The following is a 19840-nucleotide window of genomic DNA, read 5'->3' as shown; positions in this document are numbered from 1 at the left end:
TTGTTTTCTTCCTCCCATCATCATGATGGGATTGACAAAAAATCAAGGCTAACAGGTTCAATAACCAGAGAGTTCCCTCCTTCCCCATCTGGTCAATTATTAAGCATTTCAGACCCAGCAACACAATTTGAACTGCACTGCTAGGCAGACATTTTCACTTGTCTCTTTGGAAGAAGTACAATTCTGTCAACATTAGCAAAAATGCACTCAACACTCCTGCAAAGGTTATCATAATGCAAAACAGATATCAAAATGACTTTTTCCCTGTCCCTGATATATCTGCATCACAGATGGCTTAGCATGATTTATGACTCGTTCTTAGAATGGCCCTGTGGACTCCCTTCATTACTAAATCCGTAACCATTTATTCTTTCCTAAAGCCCTTAAAAAGAGAAAAGTAAGCATTTTAACCCCCTACTTTGTGTTTAAGAATTATGTTGGCTCTTATGGAACGTCAGTCCATGATTACAGTTTTCTAATGAATTTTTCTGGTTGCTTAATCTTCATGTGACTACACTCAGCACAAAGTAAGTTATTATGGAAAATTTGAGCTAAGCCTTCGAGTTGTGCCTAAGTTGTTGAGAATAATATGCAAAGGAACTCCTTCATAGTGCTTTTTTCCAAAGTAGAGACCAAAGAAAATACTACTGTACATGTGCAATAGTATAGAATTTTAAAAAATAAATGTTAACAACAAAGGTTATAAATGATCTATTCTATATTTTCTTTACCCAAATCATTGCATAGATGGAGTGATAGATGTTCAGACTTTTACAGAGAGTGTTTATTACATTGTACACTGGCTCTTCAAAATTTTCAAAGGAAATAATAACTGAAATAAGTTTTAAATGACAGGTTAACATATGAGAATATATTTTGGTAGAGTTTGAAGTGCAAAGTTCTAGGACCCAGGAACTTTTTATTTCCTTAACACTGAAGCAGAAATTCTTTCTAGAAGCTTTACTAAGTATAGACACTCATTTCTACTGCAAGGAAAATGCTTTGCAAATAAACTCTTCCCTGAAGTTGCTTCTGTGTGGGATCAGCACCTCAGTATCTTTACTTAGAACACTTCTACATATTCCCATTTGTTGAATATATACTTTATCTCTTTTTCCTTAACTAGAATTCATAAAAATAACTTAGGGCTGGGACCTTTGAGGCATTAGTAAGCATTTAGAGATATATAGCATGCTACAGTGTTTACCCCACCAAAATTGGGCAAAGTGGATAGAGCAAAGGGGAAGAATAGAAGGAAGGAGAAAAAATTAAGTTGTGAAAGCAGGGCAAAAATGGGGACCAGTTGAATCAATTGTAGAAAAAAAACAAGGTGGTACAGGAGGAATAGGGAAAGGTAAGAAACCCAAAACTTGAAAGTATTTGACATGCCCAGTGTAGAGGAGTGAATAAATTAATCTTAAACTGACAGAGGCCACTATGGGAAGATGACAGGCAAGTAGTGAAGAGATCAGGTAGAGATGAACCAATTCGGGTTGTAATACACATGTGCATGGAAGCAATGCTAGGAATCTCTCTGTATAGCTATCTTTATCTCAACTAGCAAAAACACCATGTCCTTCTTATTATCGCTTATGTCTTCTCTTCAACAAAATTGGAGAGGGCAGAACAGGTTCTGTCCAGAAGCAAGGGGGTTGGGGGTATAGATGGCCCAAAAAATGTATGCACATATGAATAAATGAGCAAACAATAAAAAACAAGGCAACAATTCATTGGAGAGACCTGGAATTATAACCTCTCAATTTCCTGTTTTTAGTGAGATTATGAAAGCAAGAATTAGGGCTTTAGAAAAAAAACAGGACTCTTTTTTGGAAGAGTGAGAGACATAATTAAGTTTATATCTACTAAAGAGAGTCTGTCCTTTGTGCCTCCCAGTGGTATGGGAATCCAATGTAATCAGGCTGACTGCTTTATCTACCTGAAACCTTGATTTCTAAACTACAGAAATTGAGGCAATATTTGCCATGCAGCTATTTCATAAAACTTACACATACTTCTCATCAAGAAAAATTTAGCTAGTACTTGGAAACACCTGAGTTTCTTAAGAGAAAGAGGTAAAATCTATTCTTGTTCTAGGATATTAGTTCTCAAAAATCTCAACAAGGGGTGAATTTGTACCCCAGAAGATATGGTGATATATGGAGATGTTTTCAGTTGTCACAATTTTGGAGGGAGGGTATTACCGGCATTAGTGGGTAGAGATAGGATCTGGCTACGATGCATAAGATGTTCCCCCACTGGCTTTAGTGGCAAGGTTGAGAAACCCTGTTGTAGGTTTAAATTTTATCTTTATTTCATTTTTTGAATTACAGTGTTAATTGTGTGTGTGTTGCTTTTTGTTTGTTTGAATTTTTTTTTTTCCTAAACAAATTTAAGTCTCCAAAGACTTTTTAGAGTAGAAATACAATCTTCAGGAAATCATCTTATGAAAATGGATGTTAATACATGTCCACATAGTAACATTTGTCTGAGCAAATGCATTAAAATCACAGATGATCCATGGTTTCTTTTCTATCTAGTTGAGTGCAGATATAACTCTGTACATGCCCCCAGATAACTGTGTGGCAGTTTAAATGAGCCACTTGCCTCCATTCCTAAGTTAAGTTCAGAACCTTTCAACTAACAAGCACATCTTGAAATGTGCTTCTAGCCATGGCTGAAAACTCTGTAACAGCATGCAGGCAAGTTTCCTGAATGATCTCAGCACACCGGGCAACTCTGCATCAGCTCTTTGGGAATTCCACAGCACCTCTAAGAGAGCCATTCACTTCCTGATGAGGAACTTGGTACTTCATAGGAGGCTATCCATCCCATGATAAGTTCTTTCCACTTCCAGAGCTGTATGAAGAACATGGTCTCCTCTCCTTCGTTAGATTTTTGTGCAGATTTCTGTCTGCTTTATGGTGGTATTAGTGGCACCTGGTCTCTTCCTTCAGCGCAATCACTGCCTCTAGATACTTGTCAGAGAGTCAGAAGCCATAACAGTGTTGTACATGGGTGTAGAAACAATGAAATGCTGAAACAGCACAGCCAAGAGCACAAGGGAGTATTTCTGCAATTACTGCCCTGATACAAATGCATTTGTACATGAAGTACATTTATATGCGCATATTTATCTCTGTGTACATTAGGCAACCAGACATATTTACAATTTATCTATGCACATATATTTTTTAAATCATCTATGTCAATTGCAGTGTGTATCTTGAAAATGGCACATTCCATGCCTTTATGGTTCCACAGACGCCATGTTACTTGGCATCTGTGTAACCCATTGGGGGTTTCTCCCATGGCACCGTTTGTGTGCTGATTTCCAATAAATCACCAGCCAAGCACACAGCATGTGTGTCTATTACATGGTATTTGAGTGAGAGAGAGAGAGAAATAATATACCAGAGTCTCAAACTCAACCCTCTTGGGAATGGGGCACGTGGGAAGACTGATGACATAAAAATGGTTATAATTTGGGTTCTTGGTTCTGATGACATCTGAATGTGAGCATTTATGTGACACTTACTGCACTGGCTTTTATAATTTAGGTTATATCTCTGTGATTACCAACCAGATTTGAAGGAGATATAATTCATATAAAGACCCAGGTGTTATCTATGCAACACAAGAGTGGAATCCATGCTTCACGCAGCTTCATTCATAGGTTGAGGGGGATGAGCTCAAAGATAATGTACTATATTAATGGATGGACATTACAGGTCAAAGCCTGTCACTGACTAAGTGCAAGCCACACCTGGTCAGATTGTATTCCTGTTTTGCTAAGAACTTTTCTAATTCTAAACAGAGAAGTGTGTGCCAGATGAGACATAGTCCTTTGGTTATGCTAGATCATTCCCCACCTCCTGAACAAAGCATATTCTTTGCCCTGGCAATGCAGGAGTGAAACAAGAGATAGATGGAGGATCAGTTGATGTAGTAATATAACCAGCTTGCTTCTTGCATGTGGATGCAAATCCCACAGAATGGAGATATTTCTTAATGAGGATTATCCTCAAGTTTGTAAATCATCTGATTCCTCTACATGACTTTTGCCTTTGAGGTATGATGACACTATGGCTAGTCAAGCAAAGAGCATAATGACTGAGTTTAGAATGCATCGTTAAGTGCTTCTTCTATGAAGGAAAGAAATGGCCATCTCTGCTTAGCTGCAGCTCTTCATGTAGACAGGACAACTTCCTAGGAGAGCTAAAATCCCTGTCATGGGAGAAGAGAAAAAAGGCATCAGAGCTAAGACATGAGTGAATCATTGTTGGGCAATTCCACACTGGTGATGGCTGTCTTAGAATATGAGGGCAAGAGCGCCGTTGAAGCAATCTAGTGTTAGAAGTCACAGAGTGCAACTGACCTGGGTCCCTAAGGTCTCTCCTTTTCCAGGCTAACGTCATATTTTAACCAAACTTTGCACGTTGAGCTTTCTTTCCTAATGCGCTGAGCTGCACGATGACTTCAGAGCACTATTAGCTTTTGCAAGTCCTTGTGTTCAGGCTGAGCTTGGGCGAGGCTTATTACAGTGGAGCCCATGGAACCTGGGTGGTGCCAGGATGGATCTAAAGGCTAAATATGAATAGAGTCTCCATCTCTGGGAGGTGAAAACCAATGGCTAACTACACATCTAGAGACCCACTTTTTAAATTGTTGCTATTATTAATACCAGCATTTCATATTTCATGCATGCTTGAGAGTTCCTGACCCATTGTTCTGCTTTATCCTCCTCCATCCTGGCAAGTAGCAGGGAAGTATAGATCAGTCTCATATTTTCTTTCAGTCTTCATGGTTTCCTGGGCCATTTGCCACCCAGAATGAACTTTCTCTTCTTTCTAGAAATCAGAAGTGCCAGTAGACTCACTCACCAGGGCCAGCCCTAGTGTGTGACGCTGCCTCTATGCACTTCTTTCCCAGGTACTGCTCCCTGTATGAGTAGAGGGGTTCAGTAATGGCATCATTAGAATCCAGTTGAATAGTTCAGGTGCTTCATTATGGTGGCAGAACTATCATTGATCTCCATCAATATATTCTCCATCATGTGCCCTGGCCAACCCTAGAATTTTAGAGGCATGAAGGAGGTACCCTACATAAACTAAGTTGAGAGAATAAAAGTTCTCTTTCTCCACTTAAAGTTGCTAAGAGAAAGCAATCCTATTGACAACCTACCCTAAGGTGTGGCTTCACATAACACCCACAAGATGCACCTTTTGTTGCTTGCTCTGTTCTTCATGCTACTAACCAGACTCTGTGGATGTTGTTTTTATTTTGGTTTTGATTTGGGGGGTTGCTTTGCATGTCATTCCTCCTCTTGGCTGTTAGATGCGGGGTTGAGCCTTTTCCTTTCTGTGATTCAGGTGCCTCACTCTTTCCTTTCCAGGTTCTTCCAGTTCTTTTAACATGTCAAACTCTGGAGATTTGTTCATGAGCGTGCAGTCACTCAATGGGGATTCTTACCAAGGGGCCCAGGTTGGAGCCAACGTGCAATCACAGGTAGGGACCCAGCCAATATGCTGCCAGGTGAATGCATTAGCATCCAAGAGCCCTCAGTCGTATTGGCTTTCTGCTCCTGTACAGAGAGAGAGAGAGAGAGAACAACCAAACTAAGCGAAAATAAAACAAAGACAACCATTGCCATGGGGAAACTTGTCCACACTTTGTGAATGCATTTGGCTCTGGCTTGTCAGTCACACTAGGAGGGCAGGAGAAGAGCAGCAAGTACAGGGCAAGGTGACCAAGGCATATCCAGCATGTGGAGCCAGCATGTTCTCTAGTTACTAAAGGGAAAGAAGGAGGACTCAGGCCATTGTCTCCATTTTCAGATCTCCCCTCATTTGTTGGTTTTCCATGCTCAAAATTTGCAAAGTAAGAAAGTAATTTATTAGTAGGCTAATGTGTTAGTATCAGTATCTCATGTTTTATTCTAAGCCTTAAAAACATCACACTTCTTAGTCATAGTTGAGGTCAACAGACTTGTTTCTGGTGATAACTATAAGTCCACATTGGGAAGCAAAAATCAAGTCATGTGTAAAGTTCCAGTGTTCCTTAGTAAACGGTCGCCTCCATGACACCTCAGGAAGCCATCCTACTGTCTCAGCATGAAGTGTGATGTGAGAAGGTAAAGTCATATGTGTGGGTCAGAATCATAACCATTTCAATCCGGTATCCAACTCTGTGTATGGATCAGAAAGCATTCCATGTCTGGAATAGACAACCAGTGATTCAGCACCTTGCTCAGGAAACATTGCCTGAAAACAAATTTGAGGCAATATGGTCAGATTTTGGTCACGTAACTAGCAATGGGCGATCATTTAAGTCCTCAAACAAAGCCAGATTTTAGTCACATTCTATTTTCTCTGCAAGATGGCTGTCCAAGTATCCCCTAAACACAACCTTCACTTTTGTAGGATAGCCAGCAGAGGACAAGCTGTATGGGATGATCTATAGGGAAGAAAAGTGGGGAGAAGGGAACGTTTCTTCATCCTCTTTCAAAGCTCCAGCCCCTTTGGTGACCCTAGCCCCTCCCTTCTCATGTAGTGTTGTGAAATAACAAGTCACAATTTCAATGTTGGGAATCCAGTTTTCTTTCCCCATTTTATTGTCTTGCTTACTGAACTCAGATCTGATCTTGGGTTTGGTATTTAGGGAAAGTCCCAGCCTCCTCGTAATGGATTCTTCCCCAAGAAGACTCCAAAATGATTGTATTTATTCGGCATGGCCCAATGGTAGCCTGTAAGACAGTGATGAGCTGCTTCCCCTTCCCTGTGTCTCTCTGACTAATTCCGTCTCTGTTGTTGTTCCTCTGTTTAGGTGGATACCCTTCGCCATGTTATCAGCCAGACAGGAGGATACAGTGACGGACTCGCAGCCAGTCAGATGTACAGTCCGCAGGGCATCAGTGTAAGAAAACAAGGCTCCCCCCACCCTTTGTTTTTATTCTTTCACTACCAATTATTTCAAAGCCATAGGGCCCAGAATGCCGCTTAGTAGGACTTGTCTTAGCTTTCCGGTCACCTAGTTTCTTGTTTCTGTATCAGTCATGCCATCGGCAGCATCCTATCCACAAAAAAAGTGGTGATTGGGCAGGCTTCATGCAGGCAGCTGGCGTCTAGGGCTGTCAGAGACAATCAGTGTTTGCATGGCACCTGCGGCCACATGTGTTCAGCTGAGAGGAGCTGCTAAACAGGTGACACCTAGTACAACAGTGGTAGGAAATGTCACCACAAGCTGAGGCCGAGGAACTTGGGGAGGAAAACCCATGGTCAAAATCCATTGCATCCAGGTCTGTGGGCTAATAAAAAGAAAAAGAAAAACACACCTTTTTCCAATCTGTCAATAGATGATTCAAAAAAATTGACACAGACGCTGAGAATGTTGAGGGATAGGGAGGGGAGCAGACCATCTTCTCCTTGTTCTTGGGTGCGCTGGCGGCTCCTGGCTAGCATGAAAATTCATAACGACAAGCTATGTCGCACAGAGTGAAATCGATCAGACAGACACAAGGAGAACCGAGTGTAGATTTGGGACAGCAATCCAACTTGATTTCTCAGATCAATCGTCTGCTATCTCAGCAGTGGTGACAGCAAGCTGAGACAAGAGGGCAGCCTGGAAAAGGAGGCTGTTCTTTAGATCAGGGGTGATTTTCTGGGCTTTTAGAGGCCACACCAGGCTCTCATAGAACTATTGACTCCTGATCGTTGAGAGCGATGGTTGGTTGGTGGGGATCATTTTTATTATGTGTTATGATTAAAGTAAATTAAGTATAGAAGGAGGCAAGGTAGGCTTGATTTATTAATGTGATCCTAGTCTATTCTAATTGAGGCATGATATTTATAAGGAAGGAGGCAATGGCCCCTCAACTCAGTATGAGTAAAATCAAACCCGATTATCGCCAGTCTGAGAGGAATCAAGAGAATACCAACTAGTTCATCAGTTAAGTACTAGGGTTTTTTTGGTTTTTTTGTTGTTGTTGTTGTTTTAATTAAGAGTTCTTACCCCATATAAGAGAAGATGTGGGTGGTTCCTAGCAGTTTTAACATGCTGCCCTCCAAGAAAGGAATTAAGTTTGTAGGGTATGATCTTCACTGAACAGAAGTTTCAGAGAAACAAATTCACTTCAATAATAGAGGGCCCTTTCTCATAGCCAAAATTCGACAAAAAAGGCAGCCTTGGCTGCCTTTGGAAGTTAAGAATTCCCCATGATTAGAGAACTCAAGCACAGTCTGGCTAACAACTTGGTAAGACTATTGTAGGAGTCATTTACCAGATTGTGATTGTCTTGGTGACTTTGAAGGCCACTTACATGAGGAAGTCTTTATATTCTACCTTCATCAGGCAGAATCCCTTCTGAGTTTTTATGATATCCCTCCCTCTTTGGGAGGGAAGGAAAGTGTCAGAACCAGCCCTATTAAACATGCCCTGGACAATCATGTCCCTTTCTAGAAAGATCTCCAGAACAAGGTGATTCTTCCCATCCTGTGCTTATGCTAACAATACTAGCTGCTATTACTGTATTAATGGCTCACTTGCTGAGAAGTCTGCTTAGAGGAATACAAGATACCATGGTGGGAAAGTATATTCTCAGCTTGCATTCCAATGGATGAAGTAGCGCTGTGTTTGTGGCTTTAACTATGCATGCATTTATGCATTTTCTGAATCTTTTTGAGGCATAAGGTAGAGTTTTCCAAAGGAAGCTTTGCTCTGTAAGTGGAAGAAAGGAACGTGAGGAAAGTATAAGTGTGTGGGAATACAGGAAAACTGAAAAATAAAAGTGAAGAAAGTCCATGTGACTGGCAGGAAGTGGGTCTGGCAGTCTTGCTATTTGGCATCCTTTTTTCCTATCTGGGAAGCACGGAAAAGAATAGCACTCAGACTCGGGGGGTCAACATTGACCCTTCTGATGTCATCTGATGGGCTGGGAATCATTTCTGAAATAGTGTAACCAAACATGTGCAGACAATTAAGTCTGATTGCCTAATTCCACCACAAAAATGGGCTTGAAAATGCCACTTGAAAGAGTCTCTCATTTTACATTATTTTTTCCTGTTAATTGTGGTTATTTTATATCTGGGTCTTTAATATATAGACTAATCAAAGACTGGACATGATAGGATATGTCCCATTGGTATCTATTTTAAATTGTGCCACCTGCAGGAGACTGAGCTGATCTAGTGAAATGTATTTTTAGGTTGGTGGTACTCAATGCTGAGGCATGTGTATGCACAGACTAGGAATATGGCTGCCAGGAGAAAGAGAGAAATGGGTGGGGTGGGGTGGGGGGACGACAACAAGAAGAGACAAGGATAGGAATGAAAGGTTTGAGCCAAGAAATAAAAATAAACAGTCCCTAAACCCAAAGCAGCAATGGAATTCCCAGCTGGGCCTGGGTTGTGTTTCATCTGGTGGAGGACATTTTCTGGGCAGCCTTTATCCACTCCCCTGGCTGGGTTTCCACAGTACCCATATCTTATCCAACGAGTGTCTATTTTAATTCCTATAAAGTACAGACCACTTGCCTTACTGAGCACACAGCAGTAGGGATGCAAGGTTGTAGTTGTAAGAGTCCTATAGGGAGATGCCAGTCCTAATAACTTGTGTACCCATAGGCAAGCATCAATCTCTTCTCTAGAAAATAGGGCCAGCAATCCTCACCCTTAATACCTCAAGGGTTGCTTTAGGGAAAATGAGAAAATAAGTAGAAGAGGGCTTGGCAAGGCATAATTTGTTCCACATGAATGTAGTGTGAAACAGTATAAATGATAACTTTCAAATTTGACCTTTTTCTCCTCTTGGGTAAGCAGTTTTCACAGTAAGTAGTTCCTGGTGAGGCTAGGTTAGGATACCTGTGTCACTTTTTTTTTTTTTCTCTCTTGTGATGGAAAGACATGCTCTTGAGATGGATATAGAGTTATATAAAGCCTAAAGACCCCCTTCCTTTGCCACCATGAGAGTTAAATTATATCTCCTTAAGTAATTTCTGTTCTCGTGACAATAGACAATACTTGCTGGGTTTAGAGTGGCTCTAAGTAATGCAGAGAGATTTTTCTACTTCTCTGTCAATCAGAAATACTTAAAGATTGCTTACCTATCACAGTCTTTCTTTCCATTGCCCCTGCCACTATCCTACTTCTAGAAATAGTCCATTAATTAGACTTTTGCAATAACTTCTTAACACTTCTGCTGTCTAGGTCCCTCTCCCCTGCACACATCCCTGGATTTTGGCATTCCTTTTTCAGAAATCACCAGTGAGCCATACTGTTGCCTAAGCAAGCTTAAACCTTGCACCAACATTCAGGATTTTGCATAGTCTGGTTCCCACTTACCTGTCCTTCCTTCATCCACCAACCATCAAAATAAGCTCTGAAAGCCATTCAGTGTTGTTAGCTCACCTTTAGCTACACACTTTCCCTTTCTCCCTACGTTCACTTATATACACCATCCACACCAATGTCTTTTAATTATTAAACCACCTTCTCCAACCTATTCCACTACCAAAATCATCCTTATTCTCTCAAGCCCAGTTCCTCCTTGGAATTTTTCCTCTTCTTAACCCTTCTTTCCACTTTCTTCCTGCTTTATCACACACCCACTTCCCTTGTGTTATACATGATGTAACTAAATTGTCATTGTATCTTTCACTCCTGCAAATGTGTATGGTCCTAAAATGTTTACAACATGATCGTTGAGTGAATACATCAAGTAGGAGAAGAAAGGATGTCTTTGATTTAAAAATGTGTCTTAATAACTGCTAGCCACATCTAGTGTATCAGCTATCAAGTATCTAGTAGTAATTTTAATTTTAAATATATCACTTTTAAAATCCAGAAATGTTCTAAAATCTTCCTTTTTGAAAAAAAGTTTTCTAGGTCAGGCATGTTAGCACATTTTTGTAACTCCAGCATTCAGGAAGCTGAGGTAGGAGGATGACAAGTTCAAGACCAGCCTGGGCTACATAGAGAGACCCTGTCTCAAAAAAAGACAACAAAACAAAAGATACCTTCTAAGCTTTTTGACTAATGCATATTCTCTAAGAATAAGATTCAAATTAACATTAAATATCTGAAGTTATGGTGATGATGTTACTGAATTATCTCTTTGTTTCCTTTAACTCCTTCTATTCTAAAAGAGTCCCTATTTTCCTTTCCTAAGAGAATTTCTGCAAAAGAATACATTTTTGCGGAGAAGTCATTGTTTCTGTTGGGAGTCTCATTGCCCTTTCTACCAGTATGAGAGTGTAGCCTCCCAGGACAACCAAAGGGGAGGTAGAAGCAATTTGGAATGAGTAAACTTGGATCCTTCTGTGACCTTTCTTTTGAGGAGTCATTGTACCTCTCTGTGTTGTAGCTTCATCTGTAAAACTTACAAGATAAGCAAACTTGAAAGTCCCCTTCAGGCAGGAATTCTACAATATGATAGTTGATTTTCACTGTTAGCTCAAGGGAAAGCTGAGTAGCTTTCTAGCCCACCCCACCATCTCCTCTCAAATAGCATCTTGAAGACCTAAATGGGAAGGAGGAGGTGCTCATGCACAGGAACTCCTCTCTTTGTATTCCCAGATATTATAAAAGCCAAAAAGCAGCATCCTTTAGGGTGAGATGACTTATTTGAAATTGTTTTAAATGTGAGTTAAGTGAATGAATTTGCTGTATCAAGTCTTAAATGTAGATACCCCTATAGATTTTGCTTATTCAAACATTTTGGTGAAAAAGAAAATAATGTAAAATCTCATTAATTTTGGCTTTGTGATAACTATAGTAGCAGAATAATAGAGATGAAACTTTTATCTTTGTAAATCTTTATACGGTGTTTTTGTTTGGATTTTCTTCTGTGTTAGGTAAAGGGGAAAAAAAGAACATTTACTAAGTAAATAAATAGAATATAAATCATTAGGACAAAAATATCTTCCTGTTTAAGTGAACGCATTTCAGGCATTTGAATATCACACGGTTTACTTAGAAATACTTGACCACATGCCATAATTTTAATTTTTTTAACTAATTCTGAGAGACCTCCTTCCACTTAAAATATGTATTAAGAAAATGTTGCCACATGTGAAATTGTTGAACAGGGAAGTGAGGGTAATAACTTAAATTCATATGCAAAGTTTTAATTCTATTTTATCAAACTAAATTTGAATTTCAAAGGGATTAAATTGTGCCCCAGTGTGTTCCTCATCTGGTTGCCTTTGAATACCTTTAGATCCTGTGACAAGGGACTAGTAAAGAGCACCAGGCTAGAGAGGAAAAGAGGACTGAGGGGAGTGGAGGGGTCTGAACATGTTGGGCCAGGCTCTAACAGGTTTGGAGGCAGCAAGAATAGAGGACTCCAGTTTTCAGGAAGTACCTGGCTTTCATTCATGCTTTTTCTTCTTACCTTGGAAGACCTTTAAAACTTAATACCATATCTACTGTGTCTGAGATCAAAAAGGCATTTTTGTAGCCATGACAGTTGAAGAAGCTAAAAAATATCCAGATCACTCATAGCTTATTCATGCATGCATTCATTCACTCATCTAGTCATTCAATAAGCATAAGCACTTTTGATCTCAGGAATGGGATTCTACCATGTACCATCCAGGTCAAGTTGCAGAAACCATATACCTGAGATAATGTGAAACCCTAATGCCAGTCAAGACCTAATTACCTTTTTAGTCTCATTTAACACTTTGTGTCAGATTGGATTTCCTGTTCTTGGAAGGTTAAGGCAAGGAAGCCAATAAACTATGTAGTCTAGGAGGGAATTTGAAGTTAAATAATAAAGCAGAAGAGAAGAATTCAGGACTAACCAACAATATTTTGAGAAGGGTACCACCCCCAGCCATATAGACATACCATGGATTTAATGCAAGAATAAGCATCCTTTTCTGGAAACCTCTCTCTCTCTCTCTCTCTTCATGTGTATATATTTCATTTCTGCCTGTATGACTATGGACAGCTCAGTGGGACTCAGTTTCCTAACCTCCAAAAAGGACAATTGAGCTGGATGTTGTTTAAAATCTCTTCCAATGTCATTCTATTTATAAAAAATGGTTGTTTTTCCATTTCTAAGAAAATGCAGCAGGAGGGGAAACACTTCAAAGCCATAAATAAAAAATTGTATTGTTGTAAAGTGTCCTGTCCTGAGTTAACACTGTCTACCATGTTCTTTGCATTACAATCGGTGTTTTACGGCACCCCACACAGCTAGGTCCACACTTGACCTCATCACGGTACTGTTCTTAAACTAAGACCTGAGAAATTGTTCCAGACTCAAGTTTCTGCTTCCTTATGCTCCATGAAGAAAAATCACAACCTCAAAAAGGGAGTTTGTTTTAGTAATTGCTCCTGAAAGTGACATGGCCCCCTAGACTTAAGTAAATTGTCCACCAATTAAATAAGCAAAGTTTAATTCTGTTTCGGAAACATAGGCATAGATTTCTGAAAGTGGTCCTCATCTTGCTGAATCTAGCCTTGCCCCTTCTTGCCTTCTGGAAATGAAGTCCACATTCTTAGGCAAGTTTGTTTTTTAGGTAGACTATTAGGCTTCTTTCTTAGAAAATCACATTGTTGTTATAAATTGGGTAAATTTTTAAAACCTCTACTTAATCTCTGGCTATATTTCAGACTAGGGAAATTCTTTTCCACATCTCTAAATATTAAATATTTAGATCTCTAAGTACCTAAATATGCTCCAGTTTGACAGAATGGGTAAATAAATGAATAAATGCTTTATTCAAAATATTTATTGAGGACCTTCAAATATCCCATGCCAGTAACACAAACATAAATAGGTCACAGTTCTTAAACTCCATGAAGTCACAGAGAGCTAACAGGGCTAACCAAAAGCTATTCTTTCCTTCTAGAGCTATTCTTTTAAACTCTTTGTACTAATGAGACGTTCCATTTCATATGGTCCAGTAGGCTAATCATTAGCAAATGTGGCTGTTGAGCACTTGAAATGTGGCCAGTGTAACTAAGAAAATGAATTTTTAATTTTATCTCATTTTAATTAGTTTAAACTTAAATAGCCACTTATGGCTAGTAGGTGCCATGTTGGATAGTAGAACTCTAGATGCTCTGCCAGTTGTTTGGCACCCGCCCAAAGTGGCATGGTAGTATTAGAGGTGTATCCATTGCTGTGAAAACAGAGTAGACATCCTAACATCAAACGGAGAAAAGCATGCTTTCTGTTTAAGTACATCTTTCTGAAATAAATAGAAGCCTTTATTAAGAATTAGCCATATAGGCTGAGTGTGATGGCATGTGCCTGTCATCCCAGCTGCATAGGAGGCGTAAATAAGATGATCACAATCCAGGCCTGCCTGGGCAAAATAAAAAAGAGACCCTATTCAAAAAAAAAAAAAAACACAAAAAGCAGGGGGGGTGGGAGGTGGGCTGAAGGCATGGCTCAAGTGTAGAGTGCCTGCTTAGCGAGCAGAGCCCTGAGTTCAAACCCCAGTACCACCAAAATTTTTTTAAAAAAAGAAAAGAATTAACTGTGTGTAGGAAGTTAACTCAGTATGCTATAAGGAGGCAGTAAAAAGGAGGAAGATCTAAAATGTACATGTGGAATTACATATATTTATTATGGTTTCTAGTTACAGTAATTTTCAACTAATTCAGACAGACATAAATTTTCAGGCTTAACCAGGACATGTCTTTGAGTTCATCTCAAACCCTTTCTTTAAGTCTAAGTCCTTTGGTGCTTATATGAAGTACAGTTTCTATATCAGGCACAGACCTGATATAGAACCTGTATCTGGCAGGCTCTGCCTGGCTGTCCTTCCACCTTGCCCTGCTAGTCTATGCAAATTGTGGCCTGCTTCCTCTATAGTGTCACCTGGGAACTTGTGAGCAATGTAGAATCTCAGTCCCACCCAGACCTATTAAATTCTACAATGTTTCCAGATCCCCTGGTAATTCCTAAGCACATTAAGTTTGAGAAGCTGTGCTCTAGTGAGTAGTCTTTAAATGCTGTTTAGGGCTTACCTAAGAGAAGGAATTAGTGTTGTTTTCTTTGCATTAGGATACTACCTTTCTCAAACTTTCCAATATTTTATTTTGAAATTTTGCAAACATAAACAAGTTGAAAGAATCTTACATTGCAACCGGTGTACTTGGCACCCAAATTCTATCATTAATATTTAACTCTGCACCCTTCTATCCTTCATCCATCCAATCTGGTTTATTTTCCATGCATTTCAAAGTATATTGCAGATAATTGTACATTTTCCCTTAAATAAATACTACTGTATGTTCATCATTAACTAGTCTAACATTTAGTTGTAGGTTTTTTCACTTCTGAGTCAAAATTTTATATAATTAAATGTGCAAATTATAAGAACACATTTTCTGAATTTTGACAAATGTAATACATTTGTGTTTAGTTATCCTCTATTTTCTTATGTCTACATAATTTACAAAAACCAACCAAAAAAAGGAAGAAGAACAGAGCATATAGCTGTCCACAGAGTATCCTGGTCTTTTTCAAGTAATCTTGAGGTCCTCTCCACCTCCTTTCACTGAGCTTGGTTCTCACTCTCTTATCTTAGAGCCAGCACTGCTAGAAAGGCCACATAAGTCAAATAAGATAGTTTATTCTACATTTGCCCTAGGTTTGATCTGCCGTGCTTACTTTTAAACAGACTTATAACATTTTTCATAAGAAAATCTTTTTAAATATGCATTGAACTATGATACTGAAAATTACAGAATTTGTTCACTTTTAAGATACATTTCTCCTCTTTTGCCATTTCTCTCCTTTCTTCTCTAGTGCCCTTCAGCTGCAAGTTCAGTTCATTTTCCCTTGCCCTCTCAAACTTACACTAACTTTTTATATCTTCAACATCACATGCTTGCCTGAAATTGTTCTTAGGTCTCCTTAGGGAAGTGATAGATTATGGGCATGTGAAACCCATGTCCAGCCTTCAACTAAGAGGCCACTCTGCAAGGGCACAAAGCTCTGAAGCAGGTTCTTCTCTCAGCAGAGCCCAGAGCTTCCAGAGAGATCTAACACAAGTGCTGTGTGCTCTGGGCCCTCTTCTGGAGGGGCAAAGAATCAGAAGCACCACTCACTACCTGCTTGTTGAAGAGCTTATTGGACCTACCACAAAATCTTACACCAAGAATCCTAACTCATAACATGTATTGAGATCCCTACTATTCTGTCTTTTTAAGGATAAGGAAACCAAGGCTTAGAAAAGTTAAATACTTTACCCAAGATCAAATAGCCAGTAAGTGACAGAGTCATTGTGTAGACTCAAGACAGTCAAATTCCAAAGCCTCCATTCCTTCCCTTTGCCCACATGGACCTTTAAGCACCTAGTCCTTACACTAAGTGGAGAGAATTGCAAGAACCTTACTGTGTGAGAATCTGTTATGTTGCCTGGTGATAAATAATTTGGAACCTGGATGATAAGGGGGGAAAACAGTCACTATGCTGAGGTATATCCTCTCAAGATAGCATGTAATGTGCTTAAGTCTAGTCATTTCTTTCATTAGAGTTAAATCTAGAAAATTATGAAGGCAGTTCTTCCCCATATATGCCTACTCTACATCTCTATTGTGTGATATTTGGCTAACCACCTTAGCCAGTGATCCTGTGACATACAGTTGAGACAAGAGAGATTGCAGATCAAACATTTCTTCTTAGAGTGATTTAGTGGTTTATTATATTAGAAAGCAAGACTGATGCAGATAGGAAATTATCAATGGAGGTAGTTTCAGTTTTTTTTTTTTTAAATCTGGAGGACAGTAAAATGGAAGAAAGGAAAATTTTTACCTGTGCTAACCACTTTAGAAGGTGGAAGATTTGCATTGAAGGAACGGGAATAATAGCTGCATAAGTAACAATCTCTGTCAGACCAACAGAAAGGGTAAGGAAGAACCACCTTGGCTTTACTAGGCCAGGATTTTTATCAAGGCAGTCCCTCGTCTTTGTGGCACATAACACCATTTTTGTTTGTTTGTTTTACTTTGCTTTTTTTTTTTTTTATGGTATTGGTACTCAGTGCTTTGCACTTGCTAGGCAGTCACTCTACCACTTGAGCAACACTTCCAGTACACTTGTCATTTTTAATAAATTAAAAGAATAAGTGCATGGGGGCATTAGGATAATATAACATGAATAAAAAATAGAAGAATTAAAAATTTTTAAAAGAAACATGGAAAGGTTGAAAGATAAAGAATACTAATCAATTACCAAGTAATGGAAGGCTAAAATTGGCAAGATTGTGATAAAATTGCATGTGAATGACAAAATGGATGTTAAGAGCAATTAAGATACACAAGTACTAAACAGAACCATAAAAACATAAAACAAGCTAGGATGAGTAGTTAAATAACAACAGCCAAGAAGATACTTACAAAGATTTTTTAAAAGAACAGATCAAATAGTAATAAAGTAAGGAAGTCCTATAAAACAGTAAATTAAAGAACAACTAAAAAACAACAAGGATAGAAAATTAGCAGGCTAAAATGACACTTAATAATTATATTAATAGCTAACACTTACTGACTACCTTCTGTTGGAATTGATAACCCTCTGGTGCCGAAAACAGACACACAAAAGACAGAAAATCTTGACAAGGCAATTTTCTCTTGATCAAGAGGGTGCAAGCATGTGCTCACTCCAGCTGAGCAAACACACAAACACAAAATGGCTTGACAGTGGCTCCTCCTTATACCCCTGATACAGTCATACCTTCCCCTCACCTGGGGTTTGTCCAGGTCAAAGGTTCACAGTCTCCTTTGATTGGCTAAAAGGCTTGGGGGATGGGTTAGGGCATGCAGTTTGGTGGGCAATGGAGTTGTTCAGGAATCCAGAAGAAGAAGCAAGGACCCTTTAAACATGCAAGTCACCTAAGATGGCGACCTGAGGAATTTTTAAGTAATCTAAGAGGGTAACAAATACTTTGATAGAAAAGATTATTTTTCATACACTTCTATGTACTAGGTACTTTACATGCATTAACTTAATCCAAGTTTATTAAAATAACTAGAACACTTTCAAACTGTAAGCAACATAGTTCGGGTTATGGGAGGGAAGCAGGAATTAGAATAATTACCCAAAAGATGTGAAGGCTAGCAATATGGACCTGCAGATGTCACTTTTCTTTCCTTGTCTAATGTAATAATTTTTACTGTTGAAAACTACTTGGTACCTAGACTGATGCTTCCTTTCACTTCTTGTGAAACCAATGTGAACCAATGGTTCCTGAAGTGCCTGGTACTAGAAATGTCCGTTCCCTTCCTCCCTTGACCTAGTAAGATTGTCCTTTCCTAGAGGCAGTCCTCAGTGTTGAAATGTTAGAGCAGCAGGACCCCCTCAGCCCAGAACCTATGGCAATTGATACACATATGCTCCCACTCATCTTTTATAACTTAGCTCAGGCCTGTCTTCTGGAAGTCCTTCCTAATTCCTCCAGAATATGCTCCACAATATACTGGAGTTAAAATGGGAGTCCTTTTTGCATACTTACTTGTACTTGCTCTCTATACCAGAGATTTCTGAAAAGAATCATAGTTTTGTGTTCCCGCCCTCAGCTCAAGCCTGGTATACAGTAGATGTTTAATTAATACATTTTGAAATGAGCTTAGATAAGTTTGTTATCAATGGTGTTTTTTGTTTATTTTGGTTTGTTTTTTACTTTGGTGGATTTTTTTGTTGTTGTTGTTATTATACCAGATTGTTATGGCTGGATTTTCTGTCTGCTTGGAACCTCCAGAAGCAATGTGTTTTTATATTTTTGTTGTACAGAGCATCTTCCCTACAAAAGAATGGCTTTTTGTTGTTATTGTTCTTTTTCTTTTTCATTTACTGTAGATTGGTATTTATACCTTATAACCTATAGTCACCAGTGCCTCATGCCAAAAATCTCTTAGGAATGCATAGTCAGAAACCAGATACCTGTCACTGTTCTTTCTCTTCCCCATTCTTTTTCTGTGGGGCAGATGTCTTTCTGGCCTTGGGCTTGGTCTGCAATCCATCCCTTCAACTCATTCCTGTATTTATTCAGTAGACATTTCATTGTGATCTATTGGTAACCAGTTTTGTGCTGGGTCAGAAGACAAAGAAGATGAAAGGAGACTGAGTGCCTATCCTCCAGCAACTTGCCATCTTGTCTGTGTTTGGCCTTGTGCCATCGGCCCCCTACTTTTCATAGAAAGAGAAAAGCAGCTAACAGTTTTCATAGGCAGTTGCTTTATTTTTAAGAGAGTTTTAAAATCACTTGCTAACTTTTTCTCTTGAGAACAGAGCTCCACTTTGCTCAACCTTTCTTCCTAAAACCCATGTTTGGCCACAAACTCTGCTGGCTTCCCCTCTCTAACAAGCTCTGGAGGTTGACCACACCTGTTGAGATCCCAGTGAGAGGTAGACTTTCCTTCATTTGCTTTGTTTAAACTCTGTAGTTACTTTTTTTCTGATTACAAACAAATGTAGAAAAATTGCAGAATGCAGGAAAATCACACAAATTAAAATGACTTCTCACTGTTTGCCCTGTGGCCCTCTAGCATTTTGTATGAAAGTGTGTTATTTACGTGGGTATAAAAAAGTTACATATTGTTTTGTAACCTACTCATTTTACTAAAAATACATTATGAATATTTTCAATATTATTAAACATACTTTTCAAACAAAACTTTAAATAACTGCATTGGAACCTGTAATAGGTCGAATCCATAGTTTCTTACTATTATTAATAACACCATGGTAAACTTCATAGTATAGAAAATGCAGTGCATATTTCTGATTTCCTTGGATAAATTCCGAGACCTAGAATTGCTAGAGCAAAGGATATGAGCAAGTCTAAGGTCTTTGTGTTGTATTGTAAACTTTTCTTCTGGAAGTT

At 39.0% G+C, this 19840-nt stretch overlaps 1 protein-coding gene across 6 annotated transcripts in view; it reads left to right on the top strand.

The window, feature by feature from the left end:
* Window positions 1-19840, top strand: part of Pbx1 (PBX homeobox 1) — a 296763-nt gene that overhangs the window by 233201 nt on the left and 43722 nt on the right. For 4 of the 6 annotated variants that reach the window (XM_074047609.1, XM_074047608.1, XM_074047610.1 and 1 more), the window contains 2 exons: window positions 5393-5505; window positions 6823-6912. In XM_074047609.1, the coding sequence (XP_073903710.1) occupies window positions 5393-5505; window positions 6823-6912 (203 nt within the window). The remainder of the gene's footprint in view (window positions 1-5392; window positions 5506-6822; window positions 6913-19840) is intronic. The other 2 variants (XM_074047612.1, XM_074047611.1) reach the window with 1 other exon arrangement.

Source organism: Castor canadensis, chromosome 11, assembly GCF_047511655.1.
Source record: "Castor canadensis chromosome 11, mCasCan1.hap1v2, whole genome shotgun sequence".
Lineage (NCBI taxonomy): Eukaryota > Metazoa > Chordata > Mammalia > Rodentia > Castoridae > Castor > Castor canadensis.
The sequence above is the reverse complement of the archived record's forward strand: the minus strand, read 5'-3'. Positions and strand labels throughout refer to the sequence as shown.